The following is a 22,721-nucleotide window of genomic DNA, read 5'->3' as shown; positions in this document are numbered from 1 at the left end:
TTAATTTTTTTAAACGGAAAATAAACATTTTTATGCATGTTTCTATTGAGAAACTGCCTCAGGAATACGAATATGATAAAATCATCACCGAAATAATTTGCTGTCAAAATATCACTAAAAGAAAAAGTATCTATTAAATATGTTAAACTGCCTTACCCAAAGCGTTCTCAGTCTCAGCGGGTGGTCCCAGATGTCCTCTACAAGCTGCAGGTCGAATCTAGTTGATATCTGGATGGAACACCTTTTTATTTGAGTTTGAAAACTGTGCTATTTTTTCACTATAATGCCAATAACTCCCTTTAGATTTAACCAATTGTGATGTGTTCACCCTGCATTTTGTTGGATTTTTAAGCCCTTTCAAATGCATTTTGAAATTAAATCGAAAATTGCCTTAGTTACAGCATTTTCAAGATTTTTGACGTTTTTGAACCTTCATACTTTGTGTCCCGATTTGCCCCACTTCCCGTTAACCTAGAGTGCTCAGATTTTGGCCAGATGCTAGTTTTATATGTACAAAAAACTCCTGAAAATTTCAGGCAGATTGGGTATGGGTATGTCTAAAAGTATAATGTTTTTTTGTCAACGAAAATGAGCTCGAATCGGGAAATGAACTGTATTGGGGACCATCCATAAACTACGTGAACACGTTTTTTTGGAAATTTACCCTCCCCCTCCCCATCGTGAATAATTTCAATAGATTTTTTTTTATCTAATTAGAGATTTCCTTAATTGAAATTTTCGTGCAAAAGCTTAAAAAATTGTTTTGACACTTTTTTTATGTTTTATGCTAAGAAACATAAGAACTCTTAACTTTTGTTGAAAGCAAAAAAAGGGATGGATTTTCATAGTGTCTCATCTGATAATGGATTGCTTCTGCTACTACAAACAGTGCTGCCTTACTTTTGTAATCCTTTTCTAAAATTTTCGTTGAGAAAATTTTTGTCGGTTGTAATTTGAATTCCAATTTGTTTTTAACTACATCTCCTACCCAATTCCAGATTATGTCTGATTTTTCACAATCCTTAATCCTATGAAAATTTGTAACTCTCTTTCCACATATTTCACATAGTGCGTTTTCGATGTTTTGCAGACAACAATTACCTAAACATTTTATCTCTATTCGCTACAACATCATTAAAAACAAAATTAAGAGTTTCTTTTGCTTCACTTGAAATAAATTTATTTTTAAAGTTTGCTCAAATAGTTTCCCAATCTAAATGAGGAAATGTTTGCTCTATTTTCAAAATAATTGTCTTCTCTTGCAAGAGGCAGATGTAAATAAGCTTGCTTGTGTTTAATAAATCATTTTTTTTCAATTCTTTTGCTTTTTGTAGCTACTCCGTAGTATTACGGCTATGTTTCACATTATCATTATTCATCATAAAATGATCATCTTGTATGGGAGAATTTTTATGACCGTAAAGAACTAGTTTGATAAATAAAGACTTATTTTCATTTCTGGATCCATTAATCCAACGCCTCCCTTTTCAATCGGAAATTACAGCTGTTCACGGGCAATTTAAACAAAAACTGAGATTTCCAAAGAAATTTAAATGTAAAAATTCTTATTTCTGCTAAATGTTTGTTTAATGGGGGCAAAATTTGACCAATATACCCAGAGCCGTACCTAGGGTCCACGGCGCCCTTGGCGAATCATCAATTTGGCGCCCCTCCAAATTTTTCATCATTTTGATATGTTTACTTAAATTTTCAGCGATTGCTTCAAAGAGTTTTAATAATATAATGGTAATTGATTGAATAAATATAACAGCTAAAAAATCCAACCACAATTTAATTCTTTGAAGAATATTCAAATTAATGTTTTATTATTTTTAAACCATTTCAATCGATTTATATCTTTCCAATACAGATAAGTTGTAACGAAAAGGTGCTTTAGGATTAATGTTGACTGAAAATGGCAGAGTGTTGTTGTATCGTTTTAAATAGAATTTGATCTGACCTAGCTTAAATTTCATTGTATCAGCATTTTCCTGCATTCCTGAAAAAATAGTTTAACTGATTAAAAAATGGACTCCTTTTCAAACTTGTTTTTGGATGGATTCCTTTTGAAACTATTTTTTTTTTCAATTTATTTTTGAAAACAATATTTCTCTTCTATGTGACTGTGTTTTTTGATTGATTTAAAATTCCTAAAATTTGTTTTTTGAAAATTCATAGCTTCAAACAAAGGCAATTAGTTTTTACCTTTTTAACACATTGAAATTTTTTGTGTTTATTTTTCGACATCTAAAGTTTCTTAAAATTTTGTATAAAAACCATTACACTCAAATAGAGGGTGACGAGCGGGAATTCCCGGGAAATCGACCATTTTTGGACCTCTCGATTCCCGGGAAATTTGGTCGAAGCAAAATTATATAAACAAATAAAAAAAAAATTTGAATATTCGAAATTGTTCAGAACATTGGGTGTTCAATGTAAGATGTTCAAGTTCGAATGAACCAATGCTTCTCTTATCTTCTAATTCAGAAAGTGTAAATTTTAACTTATTAAAGATTCCAATAACTATAATTGGGAAAACTTAAAATAATGTGGACCCCAAAATTAACCTTAAAGCATACTTAGCAGTTAGCCACAAGAAGAAAGTCTATTTTTTTTTATATTTTTGTTTATTATTTCTAAGAGTATAATTTTCATATCCTCTTTCAAGCATAGCAATTCTTATAATCCATTTTTTTTTATTCTTATTATTTTAATTTCGCTGTATCAAGGTAATTTCCTTTTTTGATGTCATGGAGTAATTTTGTGTTTCGCTTAAACCTCAATATTAAATTATATCTTAGAAAAAAAAACTCTGGAAATCTTTGTAAAGTCCGCCAAATGTGAACATTCGGGTTTTCCGGATCACTATTTCTTCAATGCATATTTACAGTTTTAAAAAAGAAAAAAAAATATTAAAATTGTTGTTTTGAGTCGCTATTTATTATATTGTAAAAATCCCGATACTGGGAAATTATATATTAGCTATTTTGTTATTTCACAAAAATCTAATAACAAGTTCATACAACAAGTTGTATTGCAGATTCAGAAAAAAATCAAGAAGTAGATCATAGTTCCCAAAAATAATGAGGCTACTAATTAACGTTTCATTAAATAAGCATGAATAAATCGTAACTGAATTCATTGAAAAGAAACACATTTATAACTTTTCTTTATACATTACTGGCACTATTGGCATAGTTATAAACACTACCAGGTCCCGGGAATTCCCGGGAAATTTCCAAATTCAACTCTCGATTCCCGGGAAATTGAAAATCTCGAGAATAGTCACCCTCTACACACAAAGCTTTTAGAACCGTTTGTGTAAATGTGAAAATTTAGGCGAAATTACACTGGATAGCCCAACACATGGAATCCATGAAATAAAAAAAAAATGTATGTGAAAGATAAGCAACTTTATCCATTCCATTAAAACATAACAAAACAAAAATTTTCAAGGAAAATGTTACTAACATTCTTCAAATTATTGACCCTAGAAGCAAAATTAAGTGGAACTTTGTGTTTTCCCAAAAAATATTGCTGTTTTTGGAGTTGGAATTTTGCTTTGGTTTAAATTCTAATGGGTCCGCGATAATGGTGTTTCTGCAAATCAAAATTATACAAGAAATTGTATAATATTTTACTTTTACGACTAAAAAGTTGGTGGGCATGCCAATCTATGCAACTTTGTCGAAGACACCCAAATTTTACTTTTTCACTCTTGCTACAAGCAATTGAATACAAGCAGCAGAATATAATATATTTAGAGCAATTTATGTGCTCTTAAAAAACCAACATTTTTATGTTGAAAAAAAAAATATTTTGCTAGAAATTTAACAAAAGTCAAAGCATTTTTTGTGTTAGAAATATTCAATTTAAACACTTCAGTATTTCGAAAACGTAGGCCAATCTCAACGCACAAGTTTGCATTTAAAACGATAAAAATATCTCAAATGCCATTTTCTTTAAACTTGAAATATCTTATTCTTTTTATTTCAGATTTTCAATAGAAATGTGTAAATTTCAATTAAATAGCTGATTATATAAAAAAAAATACTTCAAAACATAAAAAAGCTTGATGGTTCCTGATGCTGGAAAAAATGGTGAAATTTAAATTGAATTTTATATACTGTAGTTGAAATATAAAATCTCTAGCTATTTCAAAGAATTGTTATAAAACCCTGAAATTTTTGCCACTTGAGCGCCCCCTTTGATAAATGAATTGAGAGAATTTAATTTTAAATTTAATTCTGGTACAATTATTGAAATAGTTGATTTTGGCGCCCCAAGTGTTATAAGTAATATTTGTAGTAATCTGACCAAGATTATCGAGTTATTTTGTAGTCCTACTTTAAAATTTGGCGCCCCTTTTGTTCTGAATACCTTTCTAGGATTTTATAATAACATGACAAATTTGTACAATCATCGTTTTCGGCGCCCTTGGCGGTCGCCAACTGCGCCAACCCCTAGGTACGGCGCTGAATATACCATAGTTTTGAATTTATAAAGGTATTAAGCAACCAAATTTTTTAAAAGATATCCAAGAATCGTTTCCCGTTGATAATCAGTAAACTTTTAATAGACTGTACTATTTTGTTATAGTTAAGATTAATCATTTCATTCCAATGAGTAGTTATAATCATTCCTAATATCTTTAGATTTTATTTTTCTGGGATCAACTGAGGCCCAATCTTGCAACCATTGACCCATAAAAAGGAAGACTTGTTTTTGTTAATTAGTTAAAAAATAAAAAAAAATCTTTCCTTTTTATTTGTCTATATTTGTATTAAGTTTTTCAGACATAATAGATTTCAGAAAAAAAGCTTATCATAACAACAACACTTCAAAAAATCACTTAAACCTTGAATAATTGCTGCTTATAGTAACACTTGTAATAATGCAGCGTTCTATCCTCCGGGGTACCCTCCTCCATGCTGCACTCGTCCAAAGCCTTGGAAACATTCGCAGTGTCGTGTCCGTCGGCCACAAACTTGGTGAATTGCTCTCGCTGTACGTTTCCCCGTGCGTCTACGTTTCCCATCCGAAGCATTACGCAAAATAGAAACTTTTTGAACATTTCATCCCCCAGCGTTAGATCTCCGTCCTCGGCGCGTTCCTCCAGGTGACGGTTGGCGGGTATGCCGAGCTGTTTGTTGCATGGTACCGCGTGCTCGTGAATCTTTGCGATCTGACGCGGCGTAAATCCGGCCTGGAGAGATGGTTGGAAATTATTGGAAGTATAGTTACGTGGTTGGTAGAGTATCCAGGTTTTTAAGCGAAGATGGCGTTGAATGGTGAACGTCCGAAATGTCAAAATCACGCAGTGGTACCAATATTCCGAAAAAATTGAGCCATGGCATGACAGCCACATTTGTTTTCTAATGTTGGTGCTACTGCGCGATTTTGACATTTCGGATGTTCGGATGTAGGAATGCTTACTTGGCAGCAGGTAGATACTAGTAGGAGCATCGCGGCAAACACTTTTAGGCTGAACATCTTCAAAGAGCTGGTTGAAACTGGGATTGTTTTGCTTCAACTATCTCTTTTATATTTAGATTTTACTTCCAATCCTAGTCATGTGGCTGTGTTATTTATATGTTTCATCTTTCATTTATTCACTCAACAGACATTAATACTCGTTAGCTTTTTATTGTTTTCTTATATATGTTGATAATTTCTCAAACTTCTCGAGTTGTATTCACATTTTTGCTAATATTTTACACGTAAATCAAGTTTATGGGTGTATTATTGTTTACTAAGTAAGATAATATTTTGGATAAAAGAAATAGTAAACGGTAGTTAATCTACCTTTAGATGGTTGGTTCTCATTTATAGATTAGTCGATAAGTACGAATGAAGGTGGGTCTAGGAGATCAAATTAAAAATTACATTTGCCGAGTGATTTTTTAGCCTCTCTTCAGTGAGGAAGGCAAAAAACAGATCGTTTTTTTGTCTCATCAATCTAGTTAAAGTTAGTTAAAATATCGATTCTACCCAGACGGCCTACAGTGACAGGAAATTAATGATTGTAACAAGGTGTATTTTCCCGAGACCTTAAAGATAAAAATTTCGGTATGTCTGATATTAGCCACCGTGAAAGAAGTGTTCTTTCCCGACATTTTGCGGGGTGTACCGACATATTTCGTCGGGGGGTCTAGAATAACTTTTTTATTGAAGACTTTTTTTTCGATTTTAGGGATATTTCTAGAGCGTCCAATTTCCCGGGGTTACAAAATTCCCGGGAAACGGGAAATTTTTAACAAATTTCCCGGGAAATCCCGGGAATTCCCGGGAAATTTTAAATTCATCAAAAATTATTCTGAGCCTGCTTCTGATTTATATTTTGCGATAAAATTGTATAGAAAAGCAACTTTAATGTTCAAAATTAGTTTGGGAGTCAATTAATGGCTTGACTGACAGCTTTATTAAAATATACAAATTTTCTAATTTGATATGCTGTCTTTCAAATTGAACCAAATAAAAAAAATATTATTTGTTTTTTTTTTGTTTAGAAGTTTTTTTTTTAAATCAAATTTTAAATCAGTTACTAAAATCCATGCTTCTCAACCATAAAAATGCTTTTAAATTTGTTTCTGTGACCGTTTCGAGAGAATATGTTTAAGAATAACATTGACAAATAAAGTAAAAAATAAATCATGCAGAAATTTCTAAATTTACAAATTGTTTACTAAATTTACACAATGTTTTTTTCCTTCTTAAAAACTTATCAACAACCTTAGTGATGGTACATTTGACGTTAAAAATAAAATTTTAACACCTGAAATCTGATTTTAACAACAAATGCTATGTCTGCAACAATTTTTTAAATACTACTTTTTAAATACTATTGAAAAAAACAATGTTCCAACAATAGTGCCTCGTGTGGTCAACCCAGTAAAATGATTCTGATTTTTTGCTGATTAGTTCAATATGAACAGCAGATTGAAATGAAAAAAAAATCAAGTTAGGTTCTCTCTTTATTTTTTGTAAATTAAAAAAAATTGGGCCAAAAAGTAAGGAAAATGTATACTTTGGCTTGAACTTCGGGAATTCCCGGGAAATTTACAAATTTCCCGGGAAACGGGAAATATTATTTTTCGGGAAATCCCGGGAATTCCCGGGAAATTTTTTCCCGGGACGGGAAATTGAACGCTCTAGATATTTCTTCAGAAACTCGCTGAAAATTGGTGCATTCATGTTGATATCCATCAAATTATCTTATTTCTGGATTAAATAACTTCTCATATGATGGACATGGTTTTTAGCTCTCTCTTCCTTGTGTTTGCTGCGTGGTGACAGAAGTCATATGAATGCGATCACGGGATAGATGATCGGAATCTTGGTAGAATGTCAAACGACCGTTCTCTGAGCGATTGTTTTTTTCTAGCGGGAAGTTTATGACAGTGTGAGTGATTTTGCGTAGCACTCATTCGTGTGTGTGTGAAAAGATTGAAAGTAAAATGTCAAAATCTGGTCGCGGTGAAGCCGATTGGAGTGTTTGGTCACCTAACTCAAACAAAGTCGAAACTTTGTAAGCACTGATTATAATGAAACTTTGTACTTCGATTCCATAGGTCCACATAAGCCATTTTTCATCATTGGTTTCTCCATACAATTCTTTATTCAAATTTGGGAGCAGTCCATAGAAGAGTGGTATTAAATATTCGAGAAACTGTATCTTGAGAAGGGATTTTCTGATCGAGTTGGTTTTTTTAGTTAACTTTTTATCACAAAACTCGATTTTGACAAATTTACGGCACTCTTTTTTTTTTGAATAAAATAAATGTATTTTTGTAAAAATAGTATTTATTAAAGGTATTGAAAATTCAAATCATTGTACTAAACAGTACTTTGGTGATTTTTTGATAAAATGCACAGATTTAGACTAAAGTTTTCAGAAAAATTGTCATTTTCATGTTTCTTTTAAAGAGTGTCCATTCTCGTTCATTCCTGAAAAAATATAAATTTGAAAAGCTTAGAAAATTATTGTTAATCTATAATAACCAAAATTCAATAACTTGTGAACTTAAAATACAACATCGACCGAAATTTGAATGTGAAAATAAAACAAAAAAAAAATCATTAGCATCGTTCACTCACATCTATTTTGAATTGGAAAATGGACTACGCCAATCGATTTTACGTCCATATTTCTTTCCAACTAACTAATGGGAATCCAAAAGCCTACAGGACCATTACAAAAATTCTACTGCCCCTGTTCGCATATATGTCCCATATGCATTATCCTTACCTTTGAGTTAATCATGCAGTCTAGTTCTACAAACTGCGAACTTTTAGAAAAAAGTAAAAAAAAAACTCGGTTCTGGAAAAAATGATCAAACACAACTTTTTCACGAGAAATTTTCCTAGTGTTTTTCTCAGCTGTCTAGAAATGATGAATTCTGATTATTTTATATTTTACAAAAATGTTCTATACAGTTAGGTAAAAAAAGTCTTTTGATTATTTTCTGATCGTTTTGAAATATGGAAATTTTTCAAAATACTTTTTTTAATCTGAGTTTTTTTGAATTCAATAATTTCTTTCTAGGTTTCAGAAAAAGTACTTCTCTGTGGATTTGCATTTTTCCCTCATTTATTTATTTTACATTTTTTGATTTGATGAAATTTTGTTTATGTCAAAAGAAGCCATTTGCATTGTTAGTTTTTCCAAACAAAAAATATAAAATTAAGAATTTGGAAATATTCATTTTTATATGATTTACTTTTAAACCCATTTTTCAAATAAATCTAATCATCTGTACAAGATCAAGCAACGCCAATAGCTCTAATATAAAATATGCCTTTTTAGATTCAAATAAATAAAACGGTTAAAAGCAAAAAGAGAATTATGTTTATATTTCCAGTACTAAACGTTAAAAGAAATATTTGTCTTTCTCCGTGTTTGGGACCATCCATAAATCACGTGGACTATATTTTATCTCCTTTTCATTTTTCCAAAAATTCTATTATGTTTTTCGTACATTAATTGTTTTAAAAATAATAGATTTCAGCAAAAATATTATTCAAAATACCATCATTCAAAACCATGATTTAAATTTTGAAAAATTGCTGCCTATAGTAACACTTGTAGAAATGCAGCGTTCTTTCCTCCGGAGCGCCCGTTTTGGGGCTGCACTCGTCCAATGCCTTGGTAAGATTCGCAGTGTTGTGTCCTTCGGCCACAAACTTGGTAAATTGCTCCCGCTGTATATCACCCCGCTCGTCGACGTTTTTCATCCGAAGCATCACGCAAAATAGAAACTTCTTCGACAGTTCGTCCTCCAGCGTTGGATCTCCGTCCTCGGCGCGTTCCTCCAGGTGTCGATTGGCGGGAATGCCGAGCTGTTTGTTGCACGGTTCCGCGTGTTCGTGGATCTTGGCGAGCTGCGCTGGCGTAAATCCGGCCTGGATTGATGTTTGGAAGTTATTGGAAGTGGTTACGTGGTTTGTAGAGTATAGGAATGCTTACTTGGCAGCAGGTAGATACTAGTAGGATAATTGTAAGCGCTTTCAGGTTGATCATCTTCAAAGAACTAGTTGAAACTGCGATTGTTTTGCTTCAACTATCTGGTTTTTTTTTATTTAAGTTTCATTTCCAGTCATGTGGCTATGTTATTTTTTTGCTTCATCTTACATTCATTTGCTCAACAGTCATTAATACTCGTTAGCTTGTATTTGTATTTTTTTTTATGATGATGTCCCTTTTTTTGCTAAAAAAATCAATTAATAGGAATTTTAATTACGTTCCAAGTCTATTTATAATTCGAATTGCCATCTAATTTCTAAACAGCTAGAGGATTTTTTACTGGGTACCCTACTGGAAATCAATCATGAATTGTTCTAAACTCGTTCTACACAGAAAAAAAATATGTGAATTTACTCGACACGGAAAAAATTAATCACATTTAAACTTAGTTGATGTAAACTTAAGATTCGACGTAAACGGTTGTATCACACGTAAAATCATGTTTTTACGTATAATTAGTTGCAAATTTACATCAAATTGCGTTTAAATTTAAATGTGTAATGACGTGCAAAAGTGTTACATCATAAATGATGTAACATTCGGAAATATTTTTTTGTGTGTAGACTGCAATTAGTTCTCAGGTATCATCACAGATTCGTTGTTCTAGGCCATCATCTGTGCCAAGGTCTGGTTTGGCTGATTTATTGATTGATTCGGATTTCGCTGGCTGTAGGTTGAGTTTGGCAAAATAATGGCGCAAATTTGATTTATCAAACTATATCGAATGAACCTTTAGCCGTTGGCGGCGCATCATTGTCGAAGCAGAGTTCGATGTGCCTCTGTCAAAACTTTATCAACAGCTAATCGAATTGACTCCGGGTGGTCCCCGATGACAATTAAGGTGGGAATGCACGATCATTTGCAAGTTCTCGAAGCCTGTCAGTTTTGTCAGAGCTGTGTGAAAACGCACCGCACCATGAAATTGAACTGTCTGTACAGACAGAGCCACACTTGGCCCCGGGAAGTTAAATCCAGCCGCGTTCACACGATGTTCAAACGGGACGTGCAGCTGACGGTTCTTATCCACGGGGGAGCAGTGCAAACCACCAGAATGGCAGCCAGAACGGATGTAGGGCACTTTCTGACTGAATGTCGCCCAAAATTTTGCTCTGAAAGTGGGAAAAGTTAATCCGTGTTGTCGTTAGTGACTTTGTTTGTAGAGTGTTGTATTGGACCGATGGAAATGTAACTTGAATCTAGGAAAATATTTATGAAATTTTCGTTAAAAAAGTTCTCTCAAAATTAAAAATATTCACCATGCGTTTTAATGGAAGTATCTGTACCTCAGTTAACTTCAGATGAATAATTCCATGTGTTAACGCACATAAGAGCGTCTGTTGCTTGGGTCGTGGCATAATCGGATCTGGACAGAACTGAAACTCGCGGGTTAACTAGTGCACAGTAATTTGTAATCAAAACTTTATTGCTCTTGGTTTCTGTCGGTTTATTGAACTGTACTGGACGGTAATTAGACAAGAAAACTGTAACTTTCTACATCTTGAGCTGTATTTCAGAACAGGACGGTTCTGTTCTGTCTGATCTGTTCTGTACTGTGTCTCGCGGAGCAATGGCCACTTCTCGAGAAGATTCTTGTGACCAAAGCTGGTAGTTCTAGCGGGAAATTCTATAACAATGCCAAGAACTCATTTGGAGATGCTTAGAATTATTCTGTAGTACTAGATCTAACTGAACTGATACAAATCTACAATCTGAACCTTTTGCATGCGCAAACATACCGCTCGCCTTAAATTACTTCGTATTTTAACACAAAACAATCTTCCTAAATCGTCAATCGATTTTCCTACTGTAGCTACTGAACAGATCTGATCTGAACAGTCTTCTTCTACGGTCAGTTTCTTACAAATGTTTCAATTTTCTTTGTTTGTTCACTTGTTCTTCTTGTTTTTACTGCAGTTGTTGTTTGTTGCTGACGATCGTATCGTCCTTCGTCTGTTGATTGCTCCCGCTGATGTTGTTGCACCTGACACGATGCTTTCTACCTCTGCGCTCGTTGTAGCTAGTTGTCCTTCGTTGAGCTGTTGCTGTGCTTGTACGCGATTGTGTGCGACATAAAATTGCCGCCCGCCATTAGATACCACTGCTCGTGAGCAGCCTCCTGTTTTGCGACCTCAGAGCCGCCCGCCGTAGTTGACCTGCTGTTGTTTAACTTCTTGCTGCTGTAGATTCTGTAGTCTGCTGTCTGGTTTGAACTGTCTGTGCAGATCCATGCTATTCCGTGCTGTAGTTTCTGCTGAACTGATCTGCTGATCCTGATTCTTCTCCTCGCCGCTTGTTCAACACTGCTGATCTCGATGCTAGTTCCTGCGAACGACATAAGCGCCGCCCGCCATTGTGTGTTGTTGTTTGAAACTCCACCAATGCTGCTGCTGTCTCTTCTTTTCCGTACTGATTGCCTTCAGTGTGTGCTGTGCTGAGATTGTTTCGTCGCTGTTTGCGTTCTGATCGGTTCTGTAGCTGAGTTGTCACCCTGGTGGTCGACTTTCCTTCTTAAGAACGCTTCTTGCTGGTGCTGCTGTTTCCTCACTGCTTCTGCAGATACAGTGAGCTTCTTCTTGACTGAACTGTTGCTGTAGACCTCTTCTGCTTCGGGTCGTCCGTAAATGACGAAACAATCTGTACTTCAAACCTCCGCCTTCTTCGTCCGTTCGTTCGATTCCAAAACTGTACTGTACTGAACTTCTTCGCTGTAAACTTCTGCCGGTTTCATTCCAGTCCGTGGTACATGGCTGTACCTTAATTTGGCTTTCGCCCCTTCACAGAGATCAGCGTCTCTACTGGAATGTCTGACGGGACCTGTGTGTCCCCTCCAAACGTGAGTCCTTTGCGCCTGTGGTCCGTTGCTCCACCACTGTACGTGGAGCGTGATTTCCCAAAGCTGGGCAAATCCATAGCAATCCTCCGGTCGGCGCACCGAAAGATTGTACCGCATCCTGCGGTCCGTACGACACATGTGTCTGCGCGCGACGACATGCTCGTCTTCACTCGGTTGAGTGGTCCGTATTTCCAAACTGCTGTTGGAGCTGACGTCACGTTGGACACCAACAACTTCGTTGCTGGTCCAATGGCTTGAGTTGTAGCGTTGAAGTTAACCTGGGATCGAATACGACGGCTGAATGGCTGAACTGTTAACTTAACTGAATGGCTACTTAACTGAGAGCCCTTTTGGAGTGGCTGGTCTGGCCCGTCCGACCACAACCGTGCCACCCCATAAGGCTTTGTGCTGGCACCAGGAACATCTGCTGTTGAAGTTGGATCGCAGCTTGAACGACGATCCTCCGACGATTGCCTCGCCGGTCTGTAGATGATGTTCTGGTTACCGCTGCAATCGTTGACTTGATGACATAGCGATTTGCCATCGCTGAGCTGAACTGGACAGTAGAAACTTTCAGCGATCTGGAACCGCTGACTTGCTGCTAGCGTAGACTTCGACCACGCTGACCGAACTGTTGAACTGTGCTGAACTGTACTATCTTCATGACGCCACAGAGCTGTACTCCGTGTGTAAACTGCTGATTGTTGTCACCGCTTGGTTGAGCAGTGCGAAGCTTCTGACGTCATGAGTTGCTGATCTGCGTGCTTACTGTTGTTCTGGTCTGGACTGAACTGATTGAGGTTCCAGCGACGAGTACCTGAGACGGGAGAACGCCTGAGCGACTGTACGAAACGTAACTGAACAGGTACTTATCTGTGGGTGGTTTTGGGACGGCTGTTTGACCCGTCCGATCACAACGCGCCGCCCCCGAAGGCTTTACTGCTGGACACCTCGAATCAGCGTTGAGCTTGCTGATCTGCTGCAGAACTGATTTGCGTGTGCTGCTGCTGTTTGTTGACGTCGACCCATGATGATCTTGATCGCCGACCTAACTGCTGCGACGTTCTCGCATCAGCTGTTTCCTGCTGGCTGAACTTCATCTGCATTTCGTCGACGCACTTTTCTCAGCCTCTTCTACCACTCGCGACGTCGAACGCACTTTTCTCGGACGTACATCCCGATTAATTGCACCACGCGAAGTGCACTTGCACTGCCTTTTCGTCCGAACTGAACTGAACTGTATCGTACCGAATGTCGAGACCAAAACAAACGACAAACTGACGGCTGTCCGCGTTTCACTTCTCGCCTGTTCCAAAATCTTCTGTCACTGCACTGTTCTGTTTCTCGCAGACTTTTCTGCGACCTAATGTGTTGCCACCGAAATCGCGTTTCAATGGGCACGTATTTTTTCATACACTCTGTTTGGTCACGCGTCAGTTTCCCTTGAAGCACGTTTCCATGGCGTGATTTTTGTAGCAATGGCGATTGCAGCACAAACAAAATGGCGTTTTTTACACGGAGTTCGTAACAGCGCAGAGCAAAGCACTTTTCCACACATCTTTTTCGTCAGCAATTTTTCGTGCAGAACTCTGCAGACTTTTTAACTCTGTACAGAACTGTGTGGAGTGCTACTGGCACGTCTTCTTGTTCGAACTTTTCGAACTTGCACTTGAACTTGAGTGACGTTTCACAAAAATAATCACTGTCAGACACGATGTGGTTTGTTGTGAATGCAGTTCGGGTTTTGATAACAGCAGAAATTGTTCTAGTTTTCCGTGAATATTCAGGCAGTGAATGATTCACAACGTGACACTGAGCTGTTTCTGGACTGTGCGGTCTTCGGGTCTGAACATGGCGGTCATCTTCCAACACTTAGCTGCTTCAGAATGGCGGCGAACTTTCCGCCATCGTGTCTTCTTGCAGGTACACCACACTCGCACTACTGAACTGTTCTTTTTTCAACTTTACAACCGATTAGCCAACTTCGACCCCAAGCGATCCAGGATTTCCTGGATCCGGTTCGAAGGACCATTTTATGTTAACGCACATAAGAGCGTCTGTTGCTTGGGTCGTGGCATAATCGGATCTGGACAGAACTGAAACTCGCGGGTTAACTAGTGCACAGTAATTTGTAATCAAAACTTTATTGCTCTTGGTTTCTGTCGGTTTATTGAACTGTACTGGACGGTAATTAGACAAGAAAACTGTAACTTTCTACATCTTGAGCTGTATTTCAGAACAGGACGGTTCTGTTCTGTCTGATCTGTTCTGTACTGTGTCTCGCGGAGCAATGGCCACTTCTCGAGAAGATTCTTGTGACCAAAGCTGGTAGTTCTAGCGGGAAATTCTATAACAATGCCAAGAACTCATTTGGAGATGCTTAGAATTATTCTGTAGTACTAGATCTAACTGAACTGATACAAATCTACAATCTGAACCTTTTGCATGCGCAAACACCATGAAACGGAAAATTCCATACCTTCAAACATTGCCGCTGGGTTTATATATGAATCACACACCCACACTTGCAGGCAAACTTCCACTGTTTAATGTGTGCCAATGACAGAGTTTTCAAAGTTGTATACATGCGATGCTGTTTGGTTTGTTTAGTTTAATGTCTGGCTTAATTAATGCCAAAGGCAAACGAGACGTTTCAATAGCTTCAAAGGTTTTACTCAGTTAATACTGTACAATAGCCTGTCCCATTTTGAGGTCATGTCGAGGAATTTCAGGTGCTCACTTCTTAAATGATAGATTATGATGTTAGGAACAATGTTTTCTTAGACAAGAAAAAATAATAAAATACTTTCTCGCACCCCCTAGTCGATTTACTGAAAAAAGTCACTTTTTTGAACAAATTTTCTAAAATCGCTTGGAATCAATACAAAAACTGTTTCGATCAGGTGTGTATTATCTTCAAACGATAGGTTTTTGTCCATAGATTAAGATGCACTATCAATATTGGACCAAAATTTAAGTTTTTGGACTCTCCCAGGCGGATTTGTGTCGAAAAAATCGCATTTTTTCGAAACTTTTTTCAGAAATGTTCATTTAATTTAGGGTAGCCTATTTTTCCCAGTAAAACCAATACATGCAGCTTGTAGGAAATTTCATGGCGAACATTTTTCCCTCTGAGAAAATGCAATTTCGACACTCCAGAGCCGAGATATTTGAGTTTTAGTGAGGAAAAAAGTGCCAATTTTCAAAATTTCTCAGAATTCAGAAGCAAGGCCTACTAATTACACGATGTAGCAAGCATATGTCTCAAAGGTCAAGGTATGCTTTTTTATAGTAATTTTGGCGGCTGAATCCAAATCTGAAATCAAATTTCGTGTAAACAGTGATGTTTTGGAGCTACACCCTTTTGGAATGTTATTTGCGTGTTTAAGAGGCAGTTTTTGTAAATATTACTCGGTTTGTTCTAGAGGTCGTATCGAGGTGCTCCGATTTGGATGAAACTTTCAGCGTTTGTTTGTCTATACATGAGATGAACTCATGCCAAATATGAGCCCTCTACGACAAAGGGAAGTGGGGTAAAACGGGCATTGAAGTTTGAGATCCAAAAACATAAAAAATCTTAAAATTGCTCGCATTTTAGTAAAACTTCATCATTTCAAAACACTCTTAGATGCATTCGAAAGGTCTTTAGAAGCACTTCAAAATGAGCCATAGACATCCAGGATTAGTTTAACTTTTTCTCATAGCTTTTGCGGGTTTCGCCTCGTAAGCGGAAGGTGATGGGTTCGATTCCTGTCTGGCTCGGCAAAGTCAGATCCCTTAAAAGAGTAAATATGCTCACTGGGAATACTGACCGGTAGGGGATGGGTTTCGACTAGCGGCGTGCTGGGTTTCCAATCCAGAGGTCGTGAGTTCGATTCTCGTACCGGGATGATGAAAAAAAAAAAAAAATTACTGTTAAAAATGGATTTTTTTAAAACCTCAAAATCTTTTTGCAACAGCCTCCAACACCCATACTCTTTTAGCTCAAAAGTTAGGGAATTTCATGGACTATAATCCTACGGTAATAACTTTTTGGCCAATCGCAGTTTTTCTCATAGTTTTTCGATTTTTCTATAAAAAACATTTTACAACGTTAGTTATTGTCCCTACAGCATCCATAGCGGCACTTTTTAGTCTCAATTTTGTCATATTCGAAATCCTTGGAAACTTCAAACTTCAATGCCCGTTTTACCCCACTTCCCTCATCTCATCTCATCTCATCCAAATCGGAGCACCTCGATACGACCTCTAGAACAAACCGAGTAATATTTACAAAAACTGCCTCTTAAACACGCAAATAACATTCCAAAAGGGTGTAGCTCCAAAACATCACTGTTTACACGAAATTTGATTTCAGATTTGGATTCAGCCGCCAAAATTACTATAAAAAAGCATACCTTGACCTTTGAGACATATGCTTGCTACATCGTGTAATTAGTAGGCCTTGCTTCTGAATTCTGAGAAATTTTGAAAATTGGCACTTTTTTCCTCACTAAAACTCAAATATCTCGGCTCTGGAGTGTCGAAATTGCATTTTCTCAGAGGGAAAAATGTTCGCCATGAAATTTCCTACAAGCTGCATGTATTGGTTTTACTGGGAAAAATAGGCTACCCTAAATTAAATGAACATTTCTGAAAAAAGTTTCGAAAAAATGCGATTTTTTCGACACAAATCCGCCTGGGAGAGTCCAAAAACTTAAATTTTGGTCCAATATTGATAGTGCATCTTAATCTATGGACAAAAACCTATCGTTTGAAGATAATACACACCTGATCGAAACAGTTTTTGTATTGATTCCAAGCGATTTTAGAAAATTTATTCAAAAAAGTGACTTTTTTCAGTAAATCGACTAGGGGGTGCGAGAAAGTATTTTATTATTTTTTCTTGTCTAAGAAAACATTGTTCCTAACATCATAATCTATCATTTAAGAAGTGAGCACCTGAAATTCCTCGACATGACCTCAAAATGGGACAGGCTACTGTACAATTTTGAATAAAACTTTTCGTTATAGTACGTCATAGTTGCATTGTTAATTTGATTTCGTTGGCGTCGAACTGTTAAACATTGATCGCGGTGTATCGCGGTGGATACTTTTCTACCACAATTTTTTGTGTGATCAATGTGGTAAATGCTATGTTGAATTTTTTACAGTTCGAAATATTCCAATAAAATTTACCGCGGTTATCCAAAATCAAATTAACAAAAGCACTCATGATTCGAATTCCCGGACGCTTCGAAACCCGGACACCTCATGTTGTTTTATCAATTATTTGGATACACGCAAAAAAGTCCGTTCCCGTAAACGTGAACAACGTACCATGAAAATGGAAACAAAGCAAATTTTATGATAAGATTTTGCACCGTGAACAAATGCATGTTTGCAACCGATTTCCATGAACGTTTGTTCACGAAAAACCGTAACGCCAGGTCTGGTTACGTTTTTCCTGTTCTCGTATTTATAAACTTCGTTCATGGTAACAGGAAACAAATCATACATTTGTTCACGCTCATGCGAACAAAAAGCATGAAATTTCCTTCGGAGAAATTTTGTGGGCGTTGCCACAGCTTTAAAACAGAGGCGAAGAACGTTCAGAAATCATTTAACGGAAAAGTGACAGTTGCAGGGTATCATTCAATTATTACGTGATGAACTGTTTAATTTTGGCCCGGGTACGGATTTATTTATTTGCAATCAGTTATTCGCATACCAAAATTAGATAATTTAACCGATTTTGGATTTTTTGGCCGCAGATGAAAGATACCGAGAACCTGCTTTATTGGAGCAATGCCGACGGAACCTGGTCCAACCTGGCCACTCCGGAACGGGTCACCGGTGCCACTTGGGGACACTTCGGAATTTGCATTGAACCATGTCAAGTGACATATCAAACTTCATCAAATTAAAAACTATGACCATTATAAGTGATGCCAACCTTCTGTGGTCCAACCTGGCCACTCCGGAACGGGTCACCGGTAACCGGTGGCCACTTGGGGACACTTCGGAATTTGCAAGGAACCATGGCATGTGACATATCAACATTAAAGAAATTAAAAACTATGACCATTATAAGTGATGCCAACCTTTTGTGGTCCAACCTGGCCACTCCGGAACGGGTCACCGGTGCCACTTGGGGACACTTCGGAATTTGCATGGAACCATGTCAAGTGACATATCAAACTTCATCAAATTAAAAACTATGACCATTATAAGTGATGCCAACCTTCTGTGGTCCAACCTGGCCACTCCGGAACGGGTCACCGGTAACCGGTGGCCACTTGGGGACACTTCGGAATTTGCAAGGAACCATGGCATGTGACATATCAAAATTCAAGAAATTAAAAACTATGACCATTATAAGTGATGCCAACCTTTTGTGGTCCAACCTGGCCACTCCGGAACGGGTCACCGGTGCCACTTGGGGAACCATGTCAAGTGACATATCAAACTTCATCAAATTAAAAACTATGACCATTATAAGTGATGCCAACCTTCTGTGGTCCAACCTGGCCACACCGGAACGGGTCACCGGTAACCGGTGGCCACTTGGGGACACTTCGGAATTTGCAAGGAACCATGGCATGTGACATATCAAAATTAAAGAAATTATAAACTATGACCATTATAAGTGATGCCAACGTTCTCTGGTTCAACCTGGCCAATCTGGAACGGGTCACCGGTAAACGGTGCCACTTTGGGACACTTCGGAATTTGCATGGAACCATGTCAAGTGACATATCAAACTTCATCAAATTAAAAACTATGCCCATTATAAGTGATATCAACGTTCTCTGGTTCAACCTGGCCACTCCGGAACGGGTCACCGGTAACCGGTGGCCACTTGGGGACACTTCGGAATTTGCAAGGAACCATGGCATGTGACATATCAAAATTCAAGAAATTAAAAACTATGACCATTATAAGTGATGCCAACCTTCTCTGGTCCAACCTGGCCACTCCGGAACGGGTCACCGGTAACCGGTGGCCACTTGGGGACACTTCAGAATTTGCAAGGAACCATGTCATGTGACATATCAAAATTCATCAAATTGAAAATTACGACCATTTAAAGAAATGTCAACGAACTATGGCCCAACGTCACTTAGAAGTTACAATACGAAGCAATACAAAAATACAAAAATTATCCAAAAATACAAAAATACAAAACTAAAAAATACAAAAATACACCCAAAGGAAAAATATATCTCAAAATCTGCAACAGTGGATTTGCTGCAGAAAATGTCATATTTTATAACATTTTTTGCAGCACGCCCCTAGATCATTTTTGCCCGCGTGTAAACATTTCAGCGATCTGCAGTTCTCACCAACACATATAACGCTGGCCCGTCCCCGAGCAAAACTCCAAAGAGAAGCATATGTTGGTGCTCTTTCATTCACTTTTCATCAAGCGTCCATGGCGCGGTGGTAGCGTGTCGGATCAATAACCAAGAAGTTAGTGGTTCAATCCTCATTCTGTTAAGGTTTTTTTTGTGAAATACAACCAAAAAGCCGTCGGAAATGTCGATAATTGTCGGTAACGGGCAAAAATGTCATACTCCTATATCGCAAAAAATGCATGAGGACAGATTTCATGCAGATTCTGATATACTTTCATGCCGCCATGTATCACAATCATGCGACTGCCAGTCGGGTGTACAAAAATACAAAAATACAAAAATACAAAAATACAAAAATACAAAAATACAAAAATACAAAAATACAAAAATACAAAAATACAAAAATACAAAAATACAAAAATACAAAAATACAAAAATACAAAAATACAAAAATACAAAAATACAAAAATACAAAAATACAAAAATACAAAAATACAAAAATACAAAAATACAAAAATACAAAAATACAAAAATACAAAAATACAAAAATACAAAAATACAAAAATACAAAAATACAAAAATACAAAAATACAAAAATACAAAAATACAAAAATACAAAAATACAAAAATACAAAAATACAAAAATACAAAAATACAAAAATACAAAAATACAAAAATACAAAAATACAAAAATACAAAAATACAAAAATACAAAAATACAAAAATACAAAAATACAAAAATACAAAAATACAAAAATACAAAAATACAAAAATACAAAAATACAAAAATACAAAAATACAAAAATACAAAAATACAAAAATACAAAAATACAAAAATACAAAAATACAAAAATACAAAAATACAAAAATACAAAAATACAAAAATACAAAAATACAAAAATACAAAAATACAAAAATACAAAATACAAAAATACAAAAATACAAAAATACAAAAATACAAAAATACAAAAATACAAAAATACAAAAATACAAAAATACAAAAATACAAAAATACAAAAATACAAAAATACAAAAATACAAAAATACAAAAATACAAAAATACAAAAATACAAAAATACAAAAATACAAAAATACAAAAATACAAAAATACAAAAATACAAAAATACAAAAATACAAAAATACAAAAATACAAAAAAATACAAAAATACAAAAATACAAAAATACAAAAATACAAAAATACAAAAATACAAAAATACAAAAATACAAAAATACAAAAATACAAAAATACAAAAATACAAAAATACAAAAATACAAAAATACAAAAATACAAAAATACAAAAATACAAAAATACAAAAATACAAAAATACAAAAATACAAAAATACAAAAATACAAAAATACAAAAATACAAAAATACAAAAATACAAAAATACAAAAATACAAAAATACAAAAATACAAAAATACAAAAATACAAAAATACAAAAATACAAAAATACAAAAATACAAAAATACAAAAATACAAAAATACAAAAATACAAAAATACAAAAATACAAAAATACAAAAATACAAAAATACAAAAATACAAAAATACAAAAATACAAAAATACAAAAATACAAAAATACAAAAATACAAAAATACAAAAATACAAAAATACAAAAATACAAAAATACAAAAATACAAAAATACAAAAATACAAAAATACAAAAATACAAAAATACAAAAATACAAAAATACAAAAATACAAAAATACAAAAATACAAAAATACAAAAATACAAAAATACAAAAATACAAAAATACAAAAATACAAAAATACAAAAATACAAAAATACAAAAATACAAAAATACAAAAATACAAAAATACAAAAATACAAAAATACAAAAATACAAAAATACAAAAATACAAAAATACAAAAATACAAAAATACAAAAATACAAAATACAAAAATACAAAAATACAAAAATACAAAAATACAAAAATACAAAAATACAAAAATACAAAAATACAAAAATACAAAAATACAAAAATACAAAAATACAAAAATACAAAAATACAAAAATACAAAAATACAAAAATACAAAAATACAAAAATACAAAAATACAAAAATACAAAAATACAAAAATACAAAAATACAAAAATACAAAAATACAAAAATACAAAAATACAAAAATACAAAAATACAAAAATACAAAAATACAAAAATACAAAAATACAAAAATACAAAAATACAAAAATACAAAAATACAAAAATACAAAAATACAAAAATACAAAAATACAAAAATACAAAAATACAAAAATACAAAAATACAAAAATACAAAAATACAAAAATACAAAAATACAAAAATACAAAAATACAAAAATACAAAAATACAAAAATACAAAAATACAAAAATACAAAAATACAAAAATACAAAAATACAAAAATACAAAAATACAAAAATACAAAAATACAAAAATACAAAAATACAAAAATACAAAAATACAAAAATACAAAAATACAAAAATACAAAAATACAAAAATACAAAAATACAAAAATACAAAAATACAAAAATACAAAAATACAAAAATACAAAAATACAAAAATACAAAAATACAAAATACAAAAATACAAAAATACAAAAATACAAAAATACAAAAATACAAAAATACAAAAATACAAAAATACAAAAATACAAAAATACAAAAATACAAAAATACAAAAATACAAAAATACAAAAATACAAAAATACAAAAATACAAAAATACAAAAATACAAAAATACAAAAATACAAAAATACAAAAATACAAAAATACAAAAATACAAAAATACAAAAATACAAAAATACAAAAATACAAAAATACAAAAATACAAAAATACAAAAATACAAAAATACAAAAATACAAAAATACAAAAATACAAAAATACAAAAATACAAAAAATACAAAAATACAAAAATACAAAAATACAAAAATACAAAAATACAAAAATACAAAAATACAAAAATACAAAAATACAAAAATACAAAAATACAAAAATACAAAAATACAAAAATACAAAAATACAAAAATACAAAAATACAAAA

General features: G+C 34.4%; 1 protein-coding gene across 1 annotated transcript; it reads right to left on the bottom strand.

The window, feature by feature from the left end:
• Positions 1 to 4,852: 4,852 nt before the first annotated feature.
• On the bottom strand, positions 4,853 to 5,493 carry LOC120415985 (uncharacterized). The gene is made up of 2 exons (XM_039577640.2): positions 5,437 to 5,493; positions 4,853 to 5,206 (listed from the first exon to the last, which is right to left on the bottom strand). The coding sequence occupies exons 1-2, from the start codon at positions 5,491 to 5,493 to the stop codon at positions 4,853 to 4,855; spliced, it is 411 nt and encodes a 136-aa protein (XP_039433574.1).
• Positions 5,494 to 22,721: the final 17,228 nt, after the last annotated feature.

Source organism: Culex pipiens, chromosome 2 (assembly GCF_016801865.2).
Source record: "Culex pipiens pallens isolate TS chromosome 2, TS_CPP_V2, whole genome shotgun sequence".
In the NCBI taxonomy this organism is placed as follows: Eukaryota; Metazoa; Arthropoda; class Insecta; order Diptera; family Culicidae; genus Culex; species Culex pipiens.
Note: the sequence above shows the minus strand (reverse complement) of the source record. Positions and strands in the feature narration are given on the sequence as shown.

Excerpts from the sequence above, each read along its gene's own strand:
- LOC120415985 (XM_039577640.2), bottom strand. The coding sequence starts at position 5,493 with ATGTTCAGCCTAAAAGTGTTTGCCGCGATGCTCCTACTAGTATCTACC. Across the intron at positions 5,207-5,436 it reads TAGTATCTACCTGCTGCCAA|GCCGGATTTACGCCGCGTCA; the intron begins GTAAGCATTCCT and ends CCATCTCTCCAG.